We start from the raw sequence: 18,869 nt of genomic DNA on the forward strand, positions 1-18,869 counted from the left end.
AGCAGGAAAGTAAATCTAGGTCTTATTACTCTGAATCAAAAATGCAAGTGCATTTTTGGCCCATCATATTAGGGGTCATATTTGTCATTGATGGCTAACAAATATGGAATATTTGATGCAGAAGAAAATGTAGACTATGAGTCATCTATCATACTACTTACGTTTCATATCGAAAGTCCAGCCTGTTAAAGGGGGTTAGTTGTGACTTTTCATTATTATTGATGGATAACATGATAATAACCAGTTTTTAAAGAAACCTATTGTGCCATTTACTTCTCTAAATATGGGAACATTGATGTCTCCTTTCACAGGTGATCAGCGAGTTTGAAGCCTCCCCTGACTCATTTTCCTACAGAATTCCCAATCTGAGTCGGAACCGTCAGTACAGTGTCTGGGTAGTGGCGGTGACTTCAGCTGGAAGAGGCAACAGCAGCGAAATCATCACAGTAGAGCCGTTAGCCAAAGGTGTGCCACTGTAGTAAGGATCTCATTTCCCGCTGTACTTTGACTGTGTCTAAGTCTCTGTTTTAACAAAAATAAGGCTTACAGTGCCTCCCAAAATGAAGTAAACCAGAACATCACATTTGTTCGAATTAATGTAGGTGTGTTTTTAAGCCCATGCAGTCTCTGCTTCTTGAATGGACTGCAGACAGGTAAGGGCAGGGAAAGCAGGAAACTAGTGAGGAAGCTTAGCAGTCATCCAACACAGCCTGGCCAGCACAGAAGTAAAGGGATTAGAATAAGTGGATGGGCCTAAGACATTCCATGGATGTAGAACTGTCAGGACTCAGTGACAGATATGGAGGAGGGTGGAGCTAGAGACAGAATGAACCCCTGATTCTAGCACAAGTTATTGTAAGTGGAGGTGCCATTTATTAATGAGGAAAATCATGGAAGGAGTGGGTTTGTAGCAGGTGAGAGGAAAAGTGGATTCTGGGATGTGTTCAGCCCAGGTGACTGAGAGCCGCCTGTAGTACTTGGAGGTGTCTGTGCAGAGGGAGTATACTCTAGCCATCAAAAGACATCTGACTGAGGCAGAAATACAGAGTGGTCAGCATCTGGACACCCCAGCACCTGGGATGTGAAGATCATCTGACAATCAGATGAGATAAACTTAAGGAGAGAGAGGAGCAGAAACGGAGGAAGAAAGTGGAGTACCACCGGAGAGGTGGCACAGAACCAGGAGGGCGTATATTGTGAATTCAAAATAGACACTTCCAAAAGGAGGGAGTAATCAGCTGCGGCAGTTGCTGTTGGGAAGTTCAGGCGACATGACACTGCAAATGTCCTTTTGGCCACACAAGAGCCTCCTTCACTTCTATGAGAGCAGGTTCAATGAGGTGGGGAGGGGCGTGCAGAAGTGAACTTGGGCAAGGATAGAAGTTAGGAAGCAGACCAGCTGGGCAGAACATTCTTTAAACTTACATAGTCTGAAAGAAGTGATGAATAGGTGAAACTACTGGAGATAGCAAGTCTCATCCAAAGAAAGTGCCTGGTTTTAATTTTTTTGTTATGTTTATAATCAAGGCATGTTTGTAAGGAAATAAGAAGACTCCAACAAGGAAGGAAAGTTGATAATGTGAGAGAAAGAACTGACAATGACAGGACTGAGATTTGGAGGAGGAAACACAAATAGGTTTGCAAATTTGATGGCAAAAATGCAGGATTCCCAGCTTGGGTCTTCAAGTATTATGCCCTTTGGGGATAATATAGGAGAGTTAGAAGTTTGAGAAGGGAGAGGACAATAGGAAATCATCCCTGCAAGGGAGTAGGAGGGAATTTACAAAAGAAATAGGCCTACCTTATATTCCTAGTGCTCCTGTGTTCTGTCAGCAAAGTTCAGCTTCTCATGCTCAAGAGAGATCTGGTGGGAGTGAGGATTGGTCTGGATGAGTTTCCTGGAAAGGGTCTAGCTAGAAAAAGCCTCAAGGATGGAGCAGATGCCCAGTCTGGCAGTCACCACTTGAAACCCAGACACTGACCCACTGTTCAGACAGAAAGGTCTGATCTAGAGGAATCAGGATGCCTGCTATTAGAGGAGATTGGTGCAGATTGTGGTGTGGTTGATGGGAGATCAGAACAGGTAGCAGCAGTCTGTCAGCAGGTAGCAGAGTCCAAAATCCAGATTTAGGCTGAAGACAGAAAAACTGCTTTTATGGAGCAAATGGCAGAGTGGAACCATGAAACCAGTCCTGGAGGGACTCCATCCTGGGGAGGATTCCAGGGCAGGGGAGGCACAGAGGACACAGCTACGTGGCTGGGAACAGTTCTAGAAGCAGATACCATGTCCAGGTTGCAGAAGGATGAAAGTTATCATCAGAACTATCTGGAGGCTTGTTAAAAGACAAACTGCCTGACCTACCGAAGACCCATTGAACCAATAAGGCCAGGGTGAGACTCTACGTTTTTAATGAAGATTCCTGACAATTCTCTTGCCCGCTCCAGTTTGAGAAGCACAGATGTGGTGGGTTCCATAGTTCAGTCACAGAATTTCAGGCCAGGATCTTTTAGATTCCAATGACCTAAAATAGGCATTTAGTTTCAGAAACAGGGCATGTGCATCCTGAAGATGAAGTAACTCTAGCTTGTGTGTTTGAAATTGCTGATGAGAAATCATTCATAAGTCCCACAATTAAAGAGTGTGACTAGCACATTAAATAGCTACAATAGAGTAGAGTCTAACAGTCTAGAGTAGCGAAAAAGGTCGAAAATATTAGGATATGTCAAATACAATAAAGTGTTCATTTGTGCAGCTTTGTTTTCACTTGTGCAAATGCATGTGTAGCTGCTGGGTTTCAATGTAAAATACATTTCTTCAAGTGTGTAGCTGTGAAAATGCTATGAGTCCCAAATGCTAACTTAATTTCTGTAATGACCTCTATTTTACTGCCGAGGACATCCCTTGTCATACAAAAGATAGCCTAAAAGGTTTGAAAAAAGATATGTTGAAAGTTACCAGTGCTGGGAATTGGGTGCTACCTCACCAAGATCTCCTTATTACCATGCTATAAAATCAGAAATGTCAAGGGCTGATCAAGTAGTCCCTGCCTTAGAATACTCTGACCAGAAGAGGTTGCTTCAGACATGGGTTTTGCTGTGGTATTTACTGCTCAGAAAGGTTCAGCTTCGGAGCCTGTGGCATCTCCACTTTCTCTCTACTCTTGCCATACTGCTCAGAACAAAAACAGGCATTGGTCTAGTTGATTTTAACGATAAAAGGCTGCTGGTCTACACCAGAATGACTCCCTAATGACTGGACCTTGAAAACAGTGCCTTTCCCAGATCCAGGCCTTTCTTGGGAAGCCTTCTCCCTAACCTCCTTTTGCCAGTATAAACCCTTACCTGAAATGATATCACAGTCTTGACACCAAACCCTTCTGTATGAGTCCAGAACCAGACTGGGACTGCCTGCCACCTGCGGTGTGTGTCTGTGCACCAGCCAGGCTGAGTTCCTGGTGGGAGCTCCTGTTTCTTCCATCTGTGTGTCCTGAGCCTTCAAGATGGTGTCAGGGCAGTGAATGCCTAAAATAAAGGGAGAGAGTAGCTTTTGGTTCCTTCCTTCCCATGTCCCAGAAAGCAGTGCCCTTTGCAAGGCAGAGGCCAGGAAAGTTGTATTCCTCTGAAAGACCTGTGCCTTCATGTCTCTGCCAGCTTTTGTGACTCACCCAGGAAGGCAGCACTAGAGGCTTATCATTCTGTCCACCCTGTTTGTCAAGGAGACCCTATTTGAAGACTTGAACTTATTGCTTTCTATCTACTGGGACTTCCTGCTACATGGGGGTTGCACTAGTGCCAGAGGGTCCTGACAGATACTCCTGTTTGGGTATATGAATCACTGTCCCAGCTGAATGGCTGTTTGTCAAGAGAGGCCACTTTGAAGACATTCATTTTCCTTAATGTGTGTACCGATGAACAAACTGATGTAGTAAAGTCAGGAAAGTACTGAAAAATCAATAAATAGAAATTGTTCCAGTTTTGCTTCTTCCTGTCTTTGGGCGCTTTATGTGTTGTATTGTCTACTCTCTAGGATATTAAAAGTATATTTTAATGTGCAGTTTTGGTGTTGAGATAAATTGTTTCATAAAGTACTTTGAAAAATAATTGGGCTCATGGAAAGCACAGCTTGGGGCTGCTTGCTTTATGAAGCCCAAATATTTAATTTGGGCTTTTCGTACTTAATCAATAGAGAAAAATTGCTAGAATCGGGCTTTGGGGCTGTTGGTATACTCTTACAATAAAACTCCCTTATAACCCTGGTACCAGAAAATAGCACCAACAGTTTTCATGTTAGTTGGCTTCATTCAATTTTTTGGATGTTGCTCTACTCAGGAAGGTTGTCTTGGCCTCTGTGTGGACCAATCTGGGGAATAATTGGTTTCTGCTCTGTTTGGTGCTTCAGCTCCTGCACGAATCCTTACCTTTAGTGGAACAGTGACTACTCCGTGGATGAAAGACATTGTTTTGCCTTGCAAAGCTGTTGGGGATCCTTCACCTGCAGTAAAATGGATGAAAGACAGGTAACCAGTAACCCAGTATAAGCCTTTACTGAAACCCTGGGACATTCTACCTGGCATATTCGTGTTAGTCTAGTGATCTTCTGCTTATGCATTCATTTATCTTAGTCACAGCACAAGAAAGCCTACTAAATCTTCTGAGATGAGAAGGGGGTGGGAATCTTCATTGTTGCACTGGAAAGGTCAGAGCTATTGTATCAGTCCTCTATAAATTCAGAGCTTTAAGTTCATAACAGGGTACACAAAAGGAAAATGGTGTAACCAACCCTAATTATTGTGAACATTTTCTATACTTTATCAAGTAGATTATGTAACTGAGATGAATCTACTCAAGGTGTTCGTGTGACTTAACACCTATGTCTTTTCCTGCAGAGATAATGAACCAACTAACTCTAATTCAAATACTCTAGAAAATAACTGCAGTACTCCATACTTAGTAATAATTATTAAAAGGATAGCAGCCAAGATAGAAAGGAAGAAGTGGGTGAGATATATTCTGCCCTTATAACTTTTTAAAGGGCTTTATCTCTATGAGGAGATTTCAAAGTTTTTGGAAAAATGGAATGGAAGTATGAGTTTATTTCTTTTTTCTTTTTCTTTTTTTTCTTTCTTTTTTTGGAGAGGTATTTGCTATAGGGCATGTGCGCTCACCAGAAAGAGAAAGAAACACAGAGATAGAAAGCGAGAAATCATCCCCCAGGGGAGATGGCCATGACGCAATTCCTTCTCCTCCATTCTCCTCTCAGGATCTTGGGCATGCACGCACATGCACCCATCATGAGTTTAAGCCACTGGGTCCGGGACTCAAAAACCATGGTGGACTACATGGGAGTCCAGTAACATAGCCATTATGCTAACTGCTGGTCCCAGTATGAGTTTACTTTGATGGGAAAAAAATTTGAAATCCATGCATAGATTTTTATAACCTGTGTTTTCCATGAACTTTTTAAAGAACTCCTCATATTCAGTGAAAGAAGTTGGGATACAAACCGATGATTGAAACTCATTTATGAACCTAGAGTTTTGATAGAATGGCTTTGAAAGAGTGCCTATTTTCAATCAAAAGAGCTTCAAAGGCATAAATTATTGAAATAATGGACTTGGTCCAATGACCACTCTTGTTACCATATTTTAAGTCACTTAGGTTAAAGGAGATATGTAGTCTCCCAAGGTCCAGTTGGCATTCTACCCAATGTGGAAATGATCCCAGATGAGTAGACAATCTGTCACCGTAGCAGTGGTTATGATGACCTGGGAAATTGTTTCACACTGGAGTTCTTGCCCTCTTGAGATGCCACATTTTACTTTTTCATGTCAAAACTATCAATAACTGAACTTTAAATAAATTTGTAAGAGACCCCAAGACTTAATTTTCCCTATATGTTTTGGTCAAATTGTTACTTCTTCTCACACAAGGAGCTCAAAAATTGTCAAAAAGAGGAAGTCACCAGTGCCTACGCAGTAGAGGAAAAGAGCCCCACCAGGGACATGTATGAGGAGCTCACTGAGTCAAGCCAGAATCTGAGTCCTTGACCTAGAGCTGACCTTCACCATAACCTCTTCAAGAGGAAAAAACTCAGCTATTTGATGTTTTTTGTTATATAGTCATAGTTCAATTCTTTTTATAATATAAACAATATTAAGCTTCCAAATGTATTGTTTACTCCAGAGATTTTATGCTTTTCCCCAAACTCAGCTAATGTGGATTGTAATTTCTTTAATCTGTGCATTTTTCTTCCTGTGAGGTAGTAACGGGACACCCAGTCTAGTAACGATTGATGGGCGAAGGGGCATCTTCAGCAACGGAAGCTTCATTATCCGCACTGTGAAAGCAGAAGACTCCGGCTACTACAGCTGCATCGCCAATAACAACTGGGGATCAGATGAAATTATTTTAAACTTACAAGTACAAGGTACAAAAATGAGCACCCTTTTTAAAGACATCTCTTGCATGTATGCTTTACATACAAGGAGTAAAACTGAATAAATATAAAAATCAGCCTTAATTTAAAGGTCTAATTTTTATAGTTGTGTTATAAAAAAATACATGTCCATTTCAGAAACTAGAACTAAGCAAATCAAACCAAATCAATTATTTATAATTCCAGAGATGATACTGGATGTGCTACATTTTTGTATAAAACACCCAGTCTCTTTTTTTTTAAGTGTGCATTTCTAAAAAAGTCCTTCATCACTTTTCACTAATTGCACTGTTTATACATATATTTAAGTAAAACTCAGAAAACACAAATGCAAATAAGTTTTATCTGTGGTCTTTTATGTCTGCAAATTAACTCAGTTCTTCATATACAATGTATGCACAAAAGACAGGACCTGAGAGTCTGAGTGTATTGCTGTAATATCTAACTATGTACCTAATACAAGGCATTTCAGTTTTTCTGGATGTCATGCATAAAATGTGCACAATGATTTCAAGAGGTCATCATATTAAAATTGTGTTTAAAATCACAAAGGGCCACTGATTGTGTTCATATTGGATGTATAGCAATATTTCATTGGTAGAAAGTCCAGGTGGATGCTTCTTTGGATCTAGTGGCTGCCACATTAATAGATTACAACAAGTAAAAATAAAATCAATGCTGTCCTTAGTGGGATGAAAAGAAAGGAGAAGAACTATTTTTATAAATATTGCAAAATTGAACTTAAATTTCAAGTAAATTGAAGTCACAAGAATTCCAGAGAATTTTAGAAGATAGATTCTCTATATAGACTATATCATGATTCTAAAGAGATGCTTGGGACCAGCAGTTAGCATAATGGCTATGTCGCTGGACTCCCACGTAGTTGACTGCAATTCACAGCCCAGACCCAGTGGCTTAAAACTCATGCTGGGCGCATGTGCATGTGTGCCCAAGATCCCAAGAGGAGAACAGAGGAGAAAGGATTGCCGCGTGGCCATGCCCCCTGTGGGGTGATTTCTCGCTTTCTGTCTCTCTGTCTGTCTCTGTCTGGTGAGTGCACGCACCCTATAGCAAAAACCTCTCCAAAAAAAAAAAAAGAGAGAGATGCTTCAATTTTTCCAGGCCTTTGGGTCAATAGTCAAGCTTCTCAGAGGAAGAAAAAAGGGCATTTTGTGTGAAGCTTTTTATATAATTTGGATAAGCTGATTCTGATTTTGCTTAGTGTATCTGTCCTCAGAGTCTAAAATCATATCTGCAAAGTTTGCATAAGTGTTAGTTCAGGAGCTACAACTCAATAGCACACCTTGGATTTTCAAAGTCGTGTGTGTGTGTGTGTGTGTGTGTGTGTGTGTTGCATCTCAGAGGAATAGCTAAAAAATGTGGAAATGCATGCGATTCTTTTTCTTGTTATCTCCACCATCCCCTTTCCCATCTCTGATTTGTCTTCTTTGTTTGAATTTCACGGCTGAAATTCAGAGTAAAGTAATGCATGTAAGCTTAAAGCACAGGTACATTTATGATGAATAACTAAGACACTGGTAAGGAAAGGAGTCAGATACAAATCAAGGTAGAAACGTGGTTGACTTTTCTTTAAATAATAAATTCATTCTGTTCTACCTCTTTAGCCCAGGATATCACCTAAATAGACATTTTGACAGAAGTGAATTGCATATTTTGGCAACCTAAAACACTTATTTAATAAAAGGCTGTTAAAAATGATTTGGTAAATGACTGTTAAAGAAGATGAAAGATGTGAAAAACTAATTCTTGTTTTCTAAAAACTGTTTCCTATCTAGTTCCACCAGATCAGCCTCGGCTTACAGTATCCAAAACCACCTCTTCCTCCATTACCTTGTCCTGGCTCCCTGGAGACAACGGGGGCAGTTCTATCAGAGGTAATGAGATACAGGTTGTCCATAGCAGCTGATTAATTGTATTACCCACAATGATGCACTTTTATTAAATAATATTTACATGCTGGTTTATTCTCCTGAGAAATACAAGAGATTTTCAAAAAGTTCAAAGAAAATGTATTATAAAATTATGAAAACATGTATTATAAGAATAATATGCATAGATTTTTAAACTTTTGCACCAAAATAAACTCTTACTTAAATCCATTTTCCCATAGACTTCATTTTTTTTTCTTTTCTTTTTTATTTGTCAGAGGGCACAATTGCTCACCAGAGAGAAAATGTGAGAAAGGGGGAAATGATAAAGCACTCCCTAAGAGGGGTGCCATACTGTGAATTCTTCTCTATTTCTCCCTCCTTTCAAGATTTTGGGCATGCACACACATGTTTCCAGTGTGTTTTTTAAACCACCAAGTTCAGGACTCAAAACATAGGGTCGGCAATGTGGATCGAGTCCTTAAACCACCAAATCACCATTCCACAGACTTTTGAAGTCCCCTCATACATACATGCATCATATAATTAATTCTTTCATTACCCAATCAAGATATAATACATCTGTTTTATGGTATTTATTGAAATGAAAAGAATTCATCCAAGGAATCTCATTCACAAAATGATTCTGGTATATCTAGTCTGAGTAAAATGTCAACAAATGAAAAAAAAAAAAAGGAAAGAATAAATGTGGTAATGTCTCCCATGAGGTTCTGAATACCATTTCTTCTTTATTTTGTCAATATTATGCCATTATTCTACTAACCACAGTTACTGTTCTGACTTACAACATAATACAAGACAGCAGACCTAGAGTTTAGATGAAAAGCCATCTAATTTTATAAGCCTTGACAGTCAGCATGTAGAAAAAGAAATGAAATGGAGTTGTGAGACCTCATCCTGAGCAACGTTTAGAACAGAGAAAGAGAGTTAGTCCAAAAGAGGAGGAGAAAATACACAGAAATGAGATGCTGAGTCACAAAAGAGGGCCTGGAGCGGGTGAGAGAGTGTGCGGTGGGAGGGGGCTTAGGCTTCTGGAGGAAGGCGAGAGAAAAAGAGGGATGAGAAGACAACTGGCAATGCAGGGAGATTTAGGGGGAGGCCAGTGTTGTACGGGATCCAGCTCCTTTCAGCTCCTGGGAGCAAGTTGTCTCATCTCTTCCCTGAAACCCTGCAGGGGATACTTGCACATCTCAGAAACCAGAACTACTTTAAATCAAGACTTTCATTTTTTTTTTCCCTCCAAGAGCAAATTATTAAACATTTATCAGCACTTCACTGGACAGGAGGAGAATATTCCTTTTATTTTTTTTTTTGGATATAAAAAGGTGAGGTTTTTTTAAAAATAGTTGGCTGATTAGGGGTGAGGATGTGTTTGTGGGTTTGAGGAGCGTGGGATAGATGTGTACCAGCTGCCTTGTGAAATGCACAGGGAGTCATTAATAGATGTACAAAGTCATTGCCAAGCAGCAAAGAGGACCCAGCTGCAGATAAATAGCACAAATTGCAATGGTCACAATTGTCACAATTTAATGACTTTCTGAAGTAAAGCTGGACAGCTGGAAAGAGAAGTGGCTCATGAGTTGCAAAAGCTAGCAGTCCAAAGAGCAGGGGAAACAAGGCTCCTTAGTTATCCGAGTTCTAGGCTATTAGAGAAACTTCTTACAGAAAAGCAGTGAACCACTTGGAAAGGGCTCATGGGACCCTAGACTCTGGGCTCAAATGCAATGATGTTTGGGTCCTGTGAACATGACAATATTGGAGGAGGATAGCAAGGTGTTGGAGATGAATCCATGTTTAGTGAGGAAGCTTTTCCCAGACCTTCATATAGAAGCAGAGCATCCCTAAAATGTAGAGTAATAGCCAAAGCCATTGGTGTCAGGCAGCATCCTGAGTCAGGTATGCCCACACTGGGTGCTGAGGATGGATGCTGAGGTCACTGAGGATGACAGCTGGGAACAAAGAACCACATGGACCCACTTAGAGGTGTTTTCAGGGATGACTCAAATAGTGGAAATGAGGAGGGCAAAATCCCCAACATAGGTAGGGTGGCTGAAGTAGAAGAAGCATAAAGTTTTGGGTGTCATCTTCCAAGTGGTGAAGAGACTTTGAGGAGCTCAGATGAGAAACACAGAGGAGAGAAACTGGGACTCAGGAAAGAGAGACCCCATAGCTGCAGACGTGCAGAGAGGAGGGCAAGACAAAAGGAGAAGGGACATAACTGACCATGACAGCAGAAGGATGCATCCGGGATGAGTGGAAAATACTTAGTGCTGCCTGCTTGAGGTTAATGTGGAGAGCGAAAAGTACCTTTGCCTGTGTTAAAAATGGGAGTTCTGTTGCCAGCAGATGGTGTGGAGATTAAGGCAGATGGATCCCATGTGGCAGACTTCATGGTTTGAGTCCCAGACCCAGCAACTTTAGAATCACTCTGGGTACATATGTGTGTGTGCCCCAAGTCCTGAGAGGAGAATGGAAGAGAAAGGACTGTGGAATGGTCACCCACCTTGGAGGACAATATGATTACTTGCTTTCCCTTTCTCTTTTTCTGGCAAGCGCATGTGCCCTGTAGCAAATTTTAAAAAAATAAATAAATAAAGAGCTCTGTGAATAAAAGATATCAAACTGTTGCTGCAAAGACAGCATATACCAGACAGGCTAGTCTAAGAATGCATGACTATGAACATTTAGGAGACTGGGACAGAGCAGAGAGGACATGTTTGCCTCAGAAATGTGGTTTCATATAACAGGAATGAAAGGGGCAACAGGAAGAATGTTTTCACAATCACAAAAGCCAGGAGCATGGGCTTCAAACTAATGGCAGGGTTTAAATGTTCTAGCATGCCTAGGACTCGTCATTTAACTTGTCTGGACCTCAGGGTCTTCATTAGCACTGTAGGAGAGTAATACCATTTCACAGGGTTCTGTAAGGTAATGGAAGCAGAGGGCTTAAGACAAAGCTTAGCACAGAGCAAGTGCCCAAGAAACGTATCATTGTTAGTAATTGAGAAGTAGTGATAATAGTGGTCATGTGGAAAAGTGGATTGTTGGAGGGATTTTTTTAAAAAGGGGGATACCCAGGGTACCATGAAAATGCTGGGATGGCCACTAAACAGGGAGGCAATTTGTTCAGTAACTGTGGACTGTCAGACCAGGACAAAATGGGGAGGGGATGGTTGAAGAGGATCCAATTTCTATTGGTAACATTCCTTTCTCACAGCATTGGTTCTCTCAAATGTAACTCAGCTTCACCCTAGTTCTATGCCAAGGAGTCAGGCATGAATGCACTGAAGAGCACATATTTAGTGACTTAGGGCTTTTTCCCTTTTGCCCAAAATGGTAAAATTGTGGATACCAGAAGCTGGGAAGGGGAAGGAGGTGGGAAGATGAGAATTTAGCTAACAGATACAAGAGAGCAAGTCGGTAAGTGGAATGAGTTCTAGAGCAGTATAGCACTGTAGAGTAACTATAGTTGGTGAAAATTCTATATATATTTCAAAATAGTTAGAAGAGAGGATCTTGAATGTTCACAACACAAAGTAATGGCACATGTTTGAGATGATGGATATGTTTATCACCCTGATTTGATCATTACACATTGTATTTAGGTATTGGAAAACCACACTTTACCCACAAATCTGTAAAATTATTATATGTAAATTAGAAATTATCATTTTAAAAAGGGAATGAGCAGGACAACGGTTTTATTTTCATTGAAGTCTCCAGCAGTACTACCACACTAATACATCTGGTGTGGACTAAATGCCTCACTAATCAATCACAGCAAGTCTCCCATGCTGGGTTAAATTTCCCGGAATCCAGAAGAATAAGAATGTTTCCTTCTGAAGACACTCCAGTCTTAAGAACTCTTATCCTTCTACTCACATAAAAGGCAAACACCAGGCATCTCCTGGTGGAAAGCAAAGAATACTCACTTGAATCTCTTGCTTTCTGAAGGGTACATCTTGCAGTATTCCGAGGACAACAGCGAGCAGTGGGGGAGTTTTCCTATCAGCCCAAGTGAACGCTCTTATCGCCTGGAAAATCTGAAATGCGGGACTTGGTATAAATTCACTCTTACTGCCCAAAACGGAGTGGGACCAGGGCGCATAAGTGAAATCATAGAAGCAAAAACATTAGGAAAAGGTAGGCATGCTTTCTGTTCATTTCTGAACTCCCTCTGATTCCCAAAGAGAAGGGGATTTGGAATTATGAAAGAGTCATTATTTATCTGTATGCTTGTCTCTGTTTTTGCACTCTGTTATTCCTACAATGGGCACAGCATTGTTACAGGATAATGAAAGACACACCCACTCCTAACAGAGCTTCTGGTTCTCTTTTTTATTATTATATTTGCAGTTAAAAAGAAGAGTGTTAATTGAAAATCAAAGGCATTGGTGCCTGTATGAAGTGCCAATGTAGAGTAGCCATGAAATGAAATTTGCCTTCTCACCCCTTTTGGGGTTGTTCCCCTAGTTATCTATAATTTTCACATTACATCTTAGTCCCCACTTTTCTGGTGGAAACTAACTGGGACATATTGTAAACACTTCAATGTGAATTTTTTTTTTAATCTGTAATGTGAAGATAAAACCCACAGGTTAAATCTGTAGGCTAAGAATTCCTGAAAGAGGGAGGGATAGAGTGCAGTGAGTGAACAGTAGGAGCTAAAAAGCGGGTACCTGAAGGTCCTTCTCATCTGCACCTGTCAGGTGGGTGGACTTGGGTGGCAGGAGAGTGAGGGATGAGATGGCAAGGGTGTTATTTAAGTCTGGTGGCTGAGTTTGGTATAAAAGATTGATTTATGCAGAATTATATCCATCAGGTCCCTGGACTCTAGTGTCAAGTTTGGACAGTGAGGCATACCTGTGGATATCTCCCAAATCCAAATCTATCTTCTCTTGAGTCAGGTCTTCCTGAAGGAGAATGGAAATGGGTCATACAGCATACTACAGAGTATGAAACATTGAAGAACTCCAGGCATGAAAATCACATGGTCTCAGAAAGTTCTAAGATACACAAATTTAACCTCTACTCACCCAATTTCCCTCTCACACATAGGCATTTTGGCCCGTAAAGTATTAGTAGCAAACCAGTTACTAGTGACCTGAGTCCCAGATCTGGCCTGAGCTCCTGCATACATGAAGAGAACAGCCATAGGGAAGTGTGTAGGTATGTGAGTAGCTCTTACCCATGTGTGCTATGTACTAACCACAGTGTGAACTCTCTCACAGAGCCCCAGTTCTCAAAGGAACAAGAACTATTTGCCAGCATCAACACCACACGCGTGAGGCTGAACCTCGTTGGGTGGAATGATGGTGGCTGTCCCATCACCTCTTTCACACTGGAGTACAGGCCCTTTGGGACCACAGTCTGGACCACAGCTCAGCGGACCTCTCTCTCCAAGTCCTACATCTTGTATGACTTACAGGAAGCCACGTGGTATGAACTACAGATGCGAGTATGCAACAGCGCTGGCTGTGCAGAAAAACAGGCCAACTTTGCCACGCTGAACTATGATGGAAGTAAGCTAACTGGCTTTATGGGACTCCTGTTTGTGTCTCAGGAAGTGTGTGTGTGTGTGTGTGTGTGTGTGTGTGTGTGTGTGTGTACCACGCACCGTTCTCCATTTAACATTTGTCCTTGCCATGGTGTGACCAGTACACACAGAGCCCATTAGGTTTTCAAGCCATTTAATCAACTTGCTGTAGGGTTCCCAAGTTCATTGTACCCAGATGACCATCACTTATACCCAGAAATAAAGAATGACAATGGCAGGGATTTCACCGGGGTGTCTTGGTGCAGGGGTAATTTCACCTAGGGTTGAAGTCCTTACCACATGGTCCTGGGCCATTGTCAAAGACTACACACTAACATTGCTCTTGTTGTCTTCACCCCGTCCCTCCGCATCCCAATCCACATGACAACTTTCTTTTTTACTCTCATTAAGTCCTTAAACCTCACGTACAGAAACAGTTTTTCATGGCAAAGGAGCTTATATCAGTTTCTGAGCAGAATCAGGGGCAGTGATGGAAATAGGATACTGTAATAGGGTACAATCATGTGCTTGCACATGCACACATGTGAACATGCATACACATGAACATGCATACACACATGCAGCTTGCATGTGCCTTATAAAAACTAGATAATGTGTCTCTTGACATTTAGTTGACTGAATGTATGTTATGTAAAGGTCTACCCTTATTTTTTAGTATTACGAGCCATTTATTGATATCTGAAGAAATTTCCTGTCCATTGAGGCTGAATGTTACCTAGTGAGGAAAGTTTAGAATAACCTCAGTAACAAATTGTTGATGTTGATTTCTGCAGTCTAGCAGTGATTGGGTTAAGAGTTCTAATCCAAAGGTAAATCGGTAGCAATTCAGCAGAGTATTTGGAGCTCCTATCTAGCTCCCCACAAAGTTTTCTGTCCATCCCCACTGGTCAGGCTACCATGATGTTAAATGAGCTAACCAAGGAAGTACATACTCGCAAGTCCTTTATTCACCGTTCATCAGTGTAAGGGGTGATTTCCTTCTCTGCAATGTGCATTTGGGGTCTTGTTTCATCAGTGCTACAGCAAGAGCTTCCTTGGGGTACAATTCACACCTATCTTAAGAAAAGAGTGACTACAAACCCAAGGATCTTAGAAATGACCCAACAGAGCTCCATGGGCAACGCTGCTGGGCTCCAAAACTGATCTTTTTCTTTTGACAGCCCTGGATGGCCAGGCTGGTTCTTTCAGTGCTAGCATACCATGTTAACCCACCCCTTACTCTTTGTCTATGACAATCCTTTCACAAAGTCCTCCTATGCCAGAGCCCGGCCTCGTCCCCTGCATCCCACCTGGGTCCCGTGACTGTCAAGAGGTCCTCAGGGGGAAGCCCTTCTGGTACTGGGCACACCAGCTTCCGCAGCTGCTCCCATGGCTGTAGGACAGCCTAGGCAGCTCCCAGACAGCAATGTTTCTCTTCTGGAGCTGATGCATTCCATGCATCATCTCTCTAATTTTTTAGCCCTCAGCTATGAGTAGCATCATGCAAAGATGTCCCATCACAAAGCATCACTCACGGGAAGAGCAGTGATTCTAATTTGGTTTCTCCCCATAACATAGTCTAACCCATTGTTCTTACAAAATAAATTTTGACACTTACCTAACACCTCACTTAGCATTTAAGGGAGCACAAAGTGCTCTGTGCATGCGTACACATTTGAATAGTCAGTTTTTATCTTGCTTTAGATTACTGGCTTGTAATATTTTCTCACCATGGCCTGCTGCTTCTTTATAATATGTGCTCATGCCAGAGCATTCCACCTAAATGTGTGCACTGGTGATATGCTCACAGCTAATAATTTAATTAGAAACTACTCATGTATTGAATTTGAAACTGTGATTCTAACTTACAAAGTGCTCTGCTGAGTTTAAATACTTACCTTCTAAAAAACACATAATGTTTTTATTTTATCCAGTATCATCAATTACATAAAAGTCCTGTGAGCTACATTTAATTTTTTGAAATCTGATTTTATTACACTATGAAATAGGAATGTATCTTTTTATTTTCTTTTTAAAATATTGCAGATTTCTTTGAAGCAATCTAGGGTAAATAGAGCTTTAATATCCCTTTTGTCACATCTGCCTGGAGAATTTTTTTTTTGGGGGGGGGAGGTTAAAAAAGGAACGTTAACAATTAGCCTTACATTCCCATCAGTGTGATTTCCAGAAACTTCCATTTTTTAATTTGATTCTTTCTTCTGCCATTTGTTTAGCCAAAGTCTTCTATTTGTCCTATGTCTTCTTGGCTTTGCAGACCCATCCTTATTAGCACCCCTAAGTAACTCACCTAGGTTTCTGAGCATTTGGGGGTATGGATTTCCATACTGTAACTGTAAAAAACTATAAACAACTTTACAGCTGTTCTTTCCAACTGTAAAGCTGGAAGAACACCCTCTGTATCTTTAGCAGAAAGTAGGGTTCTATTATGCCTGTTCTACTTACTAAATGCAGGAAAAGACCATTTTTACTGAAGGGGAAATTATATATTTTTTCCATTATGTGTCTCAAAGCATTGACTTTCTGGCCCTAGTTTTACATAGAAAATACAGTGGGATAGAATATCTTACATAAGGTAGAATGGTAAAAATATTAGGTAGTTAGAAAAGTCATGACGCATTTTTCTGTTTTTCTATGCAAAATGAGTCATGACTTTTCTGACGATCAAATACATACCCCATGGATGTCAGTGATTAAGTTTCTGCACCATTATATTCAATCTCTGGATGAAAAACAGTTTAAAATAGCTAAGAATTTATTCTCCTTGAGTGTTTTTTCATAATTTTGAATAGTCTACATTTCAAAGCACAGTTTAAGGATGACCAGTCAGTAACTTTAGAGACCTAGATAGGTGGCCTTTGAATAGTTGTCTGTAGTTCTTATATCTCAAAATGGGAGTTTTCAAAGTAGATTTGACCTTCACCTGTGATTAAAAAAGTAAGTAAACAATCAAATAAAAAGGGATTTGAACAACTTCAAGCCAATGTATCTGGTACAGTATCCTGTGGACTTTCCTGTCCCTTTACCAAACTCATTGTTCTTTCTTTAATGTACAAATTTTCCAAAAGCTTCTGTCAATTGTCATATGGTTGACAGTCAGGAGCACACTTAACTTCAGGCATTTGCATGTGACTTTGATAAACAAGTCCTGGCATTATGCTTTCATGTGCCTGCACCCAGATGTTCATGGTACAACGAAGTTCATCTAGAACATGAGCTATACAGCAAGTTGGACATTTGGGCCGGTGGGGAAGCAGGGGGGGGAATGAGGAAGAAAGTAAGTTAGTAAGGCCTAAGCATCACCTTGGACACCCTTAGATCACACGACACAATTTTTATAACTCATCATCCCTAAAACTGCATCTTGTCGTCTTCATTAATAGCCATCTAACATCGTGGGCCTGATTTCAGGTACAATCCCCCCACTCATTAAATCAGTCGTCCAAAGTGAAGAAGGGCTGACGACCAACGAAGGGCTGAAGATGCTGGTGACCATCTCCTGTATCTTGGTGGGGGTCTTGCTGCTGTTTGCACTCTTGTTGGTTGTCCGGAGAAGGCGACGGGAGCAGAGGCTGAAGAGGCTGAGAGGTAGGTCAAGGCTGTAACCATCTGCCCTCAGTCCTGTGGCAAGAGGTCAGCAAGGAAACAAACCCCAGAGGCAAATGACTATTTCCCCTCTGAGCCAGGTGCCCCAGCTGTCAGATTCTATGACATTCCTTGGAAAGGACTATAGAGCCCTAGGGAAAAAGGAATAGAAATGTTTCTATCTTAGCCAATCAGAACTGAGTGAAAGCCAGACTCTTAATGAGGAAGAAAGTAAGTTAGCAAGGCCTAAGCATCACCTTGGACACCCTTAGATCACACGACACAATTTTTATAACTCATCATCCCTAAAACTGCATCTTGTCGTCTTCATTAATAGCCATCTAACATCGTGGGCCTGATTTCAGGTACAATCCCCCCACTCATTAAATCAGTCGTCCAAAGTGAAGAAGGGCTGACGACCAACGAAGGGCTGAAGATGCTGGTGACCATCTCCTGTATCTTGGTGGGGGTCTTGCTGCTGTTTGCACTCTTGTTGGTTGTCCGGAGAAGGCGACGGGAGCAGAGGCTGAAGAGGCTGAGAGGTAGGTCAAGGCTGTAACCATCTGCCCTCAGTCCTGTGGCAAGAGGTCAGCAAGGAAACAAACCCCAGAGGCAAATGACTATTTCCCCTCTGAGCCAGGTGCCCCAGCTGTCAGATTCTATGACATTCCTTGGAAAGGACTATAGAGCCCTAGGGAAAAAGGAATAGAAATGTTTCTATCTTAGCCAATCAGAACTGAGTGAAAGCCAGACTCTTCTTACATGTTCCCTAAATCCTAGCTATCAGTAAGCAGAGAAAATGAATTTCTCATGGTTTTTGCAACCCTGCTCTCTTTAATTTTCAGCAGTTCAAGAAAAGCAACCAATTATGGCTTTCTTTGAAAATACCTATCAGATTTGCTCTGGAAAATGAGACTTATTGCATTGCCTAGAAGCAGAAATTGAGGGCTTATGGTCCTAATCAAGCATTGTGAGGCAGACAACACACATTTTCCCAGATTAGAAATTTGGGCTAAAGCCCAGGGTAAGAGTTTCACTCTAAGAAAATAATAAGGGAAGGTAGAGAACCTAGGCCACATGAGATCCATTGTCAACAGACACCATTATTAAAATGTCCGGTTCTGAATAGTTAGGTGTGATGAGACAATTCTCAGGTCTGGCCAGCAGCCCTTCCTTGCCATTGCTCTGCAGTGTGAGGACAAGGAGTTCTTTCAAATATTTAACTCTGTGCCTGAGAAGTGTTCCTGAGCCCGTCACCCTTTACCAGAAAGAGCATTTAACCAAGCTATATTTTTGGTAAAGCACATTTACAAGGAGTTTGCATTACAATGTCTGTGCAGTGTGGAGTAATGTCATGTGGCATCCTGTCTTCTTCAAACCTACA

The 18,869-nt window shown here is 41.2% G+C and overlaps 1 protein-coding gene across 1 annotated transcript in view; it reads left to right on the top strand.

Moving 5' to 3' along the window:
* DSCAM (DS cell adhesion molecule) overlaps positions 1 to 18,869 on the top strand; it is a 327,084-nt gene that overhangs the window by 257,623 nt on the left and 50,592 nt on the right. The window contains exons 18-24 of the mRNA XM_027774893.1: positions 312 to 465; positions 4,400 to 4,517; positions 6,264 to 6,427; positions 8,233 to 8,331; positions 12,301 to 12,489; positions 13,578 to 13,868; positions 17,312 to 17,488. Of these exons, the coding sequence (XP_027630694.1) occupies positions 312 to 465; positions 4,400 to 4,517; positions 6,264 to 6,427; positions 8,233 to 8,331; positions 12,301 to 12,489; positions 13,578 to 13,868; positions 17,312 to 17,488 (1,192 nt within the window). The remainder of the gene's footprint in view (positions 1 to 311; positions 466 to 4,399; positions 4,518 to 6,263; positions 6,428 to 8,232; positions 8,332 to 12,300; positions 12,490 to 13,577; positions 13,869 to 17,311; positions 17,489 to 18,869) is intronic.

This window comes from Tupaia chinensis, unplaced genomic scaffold, assembly GCF_000334495.1.
Source record: "Tupaia chinensis unplaced genomic scaffold, TupChi_1.0 Scaffold000492_1, whole genome shotgun sequence".
In the NCBI taxonomy this organism is placed as follows: Eukaryota; Metazoa; Chordata; class Mammalia; order Scandentia; family Tupaiidae; genus Tupaia; species Tupaia belangeri.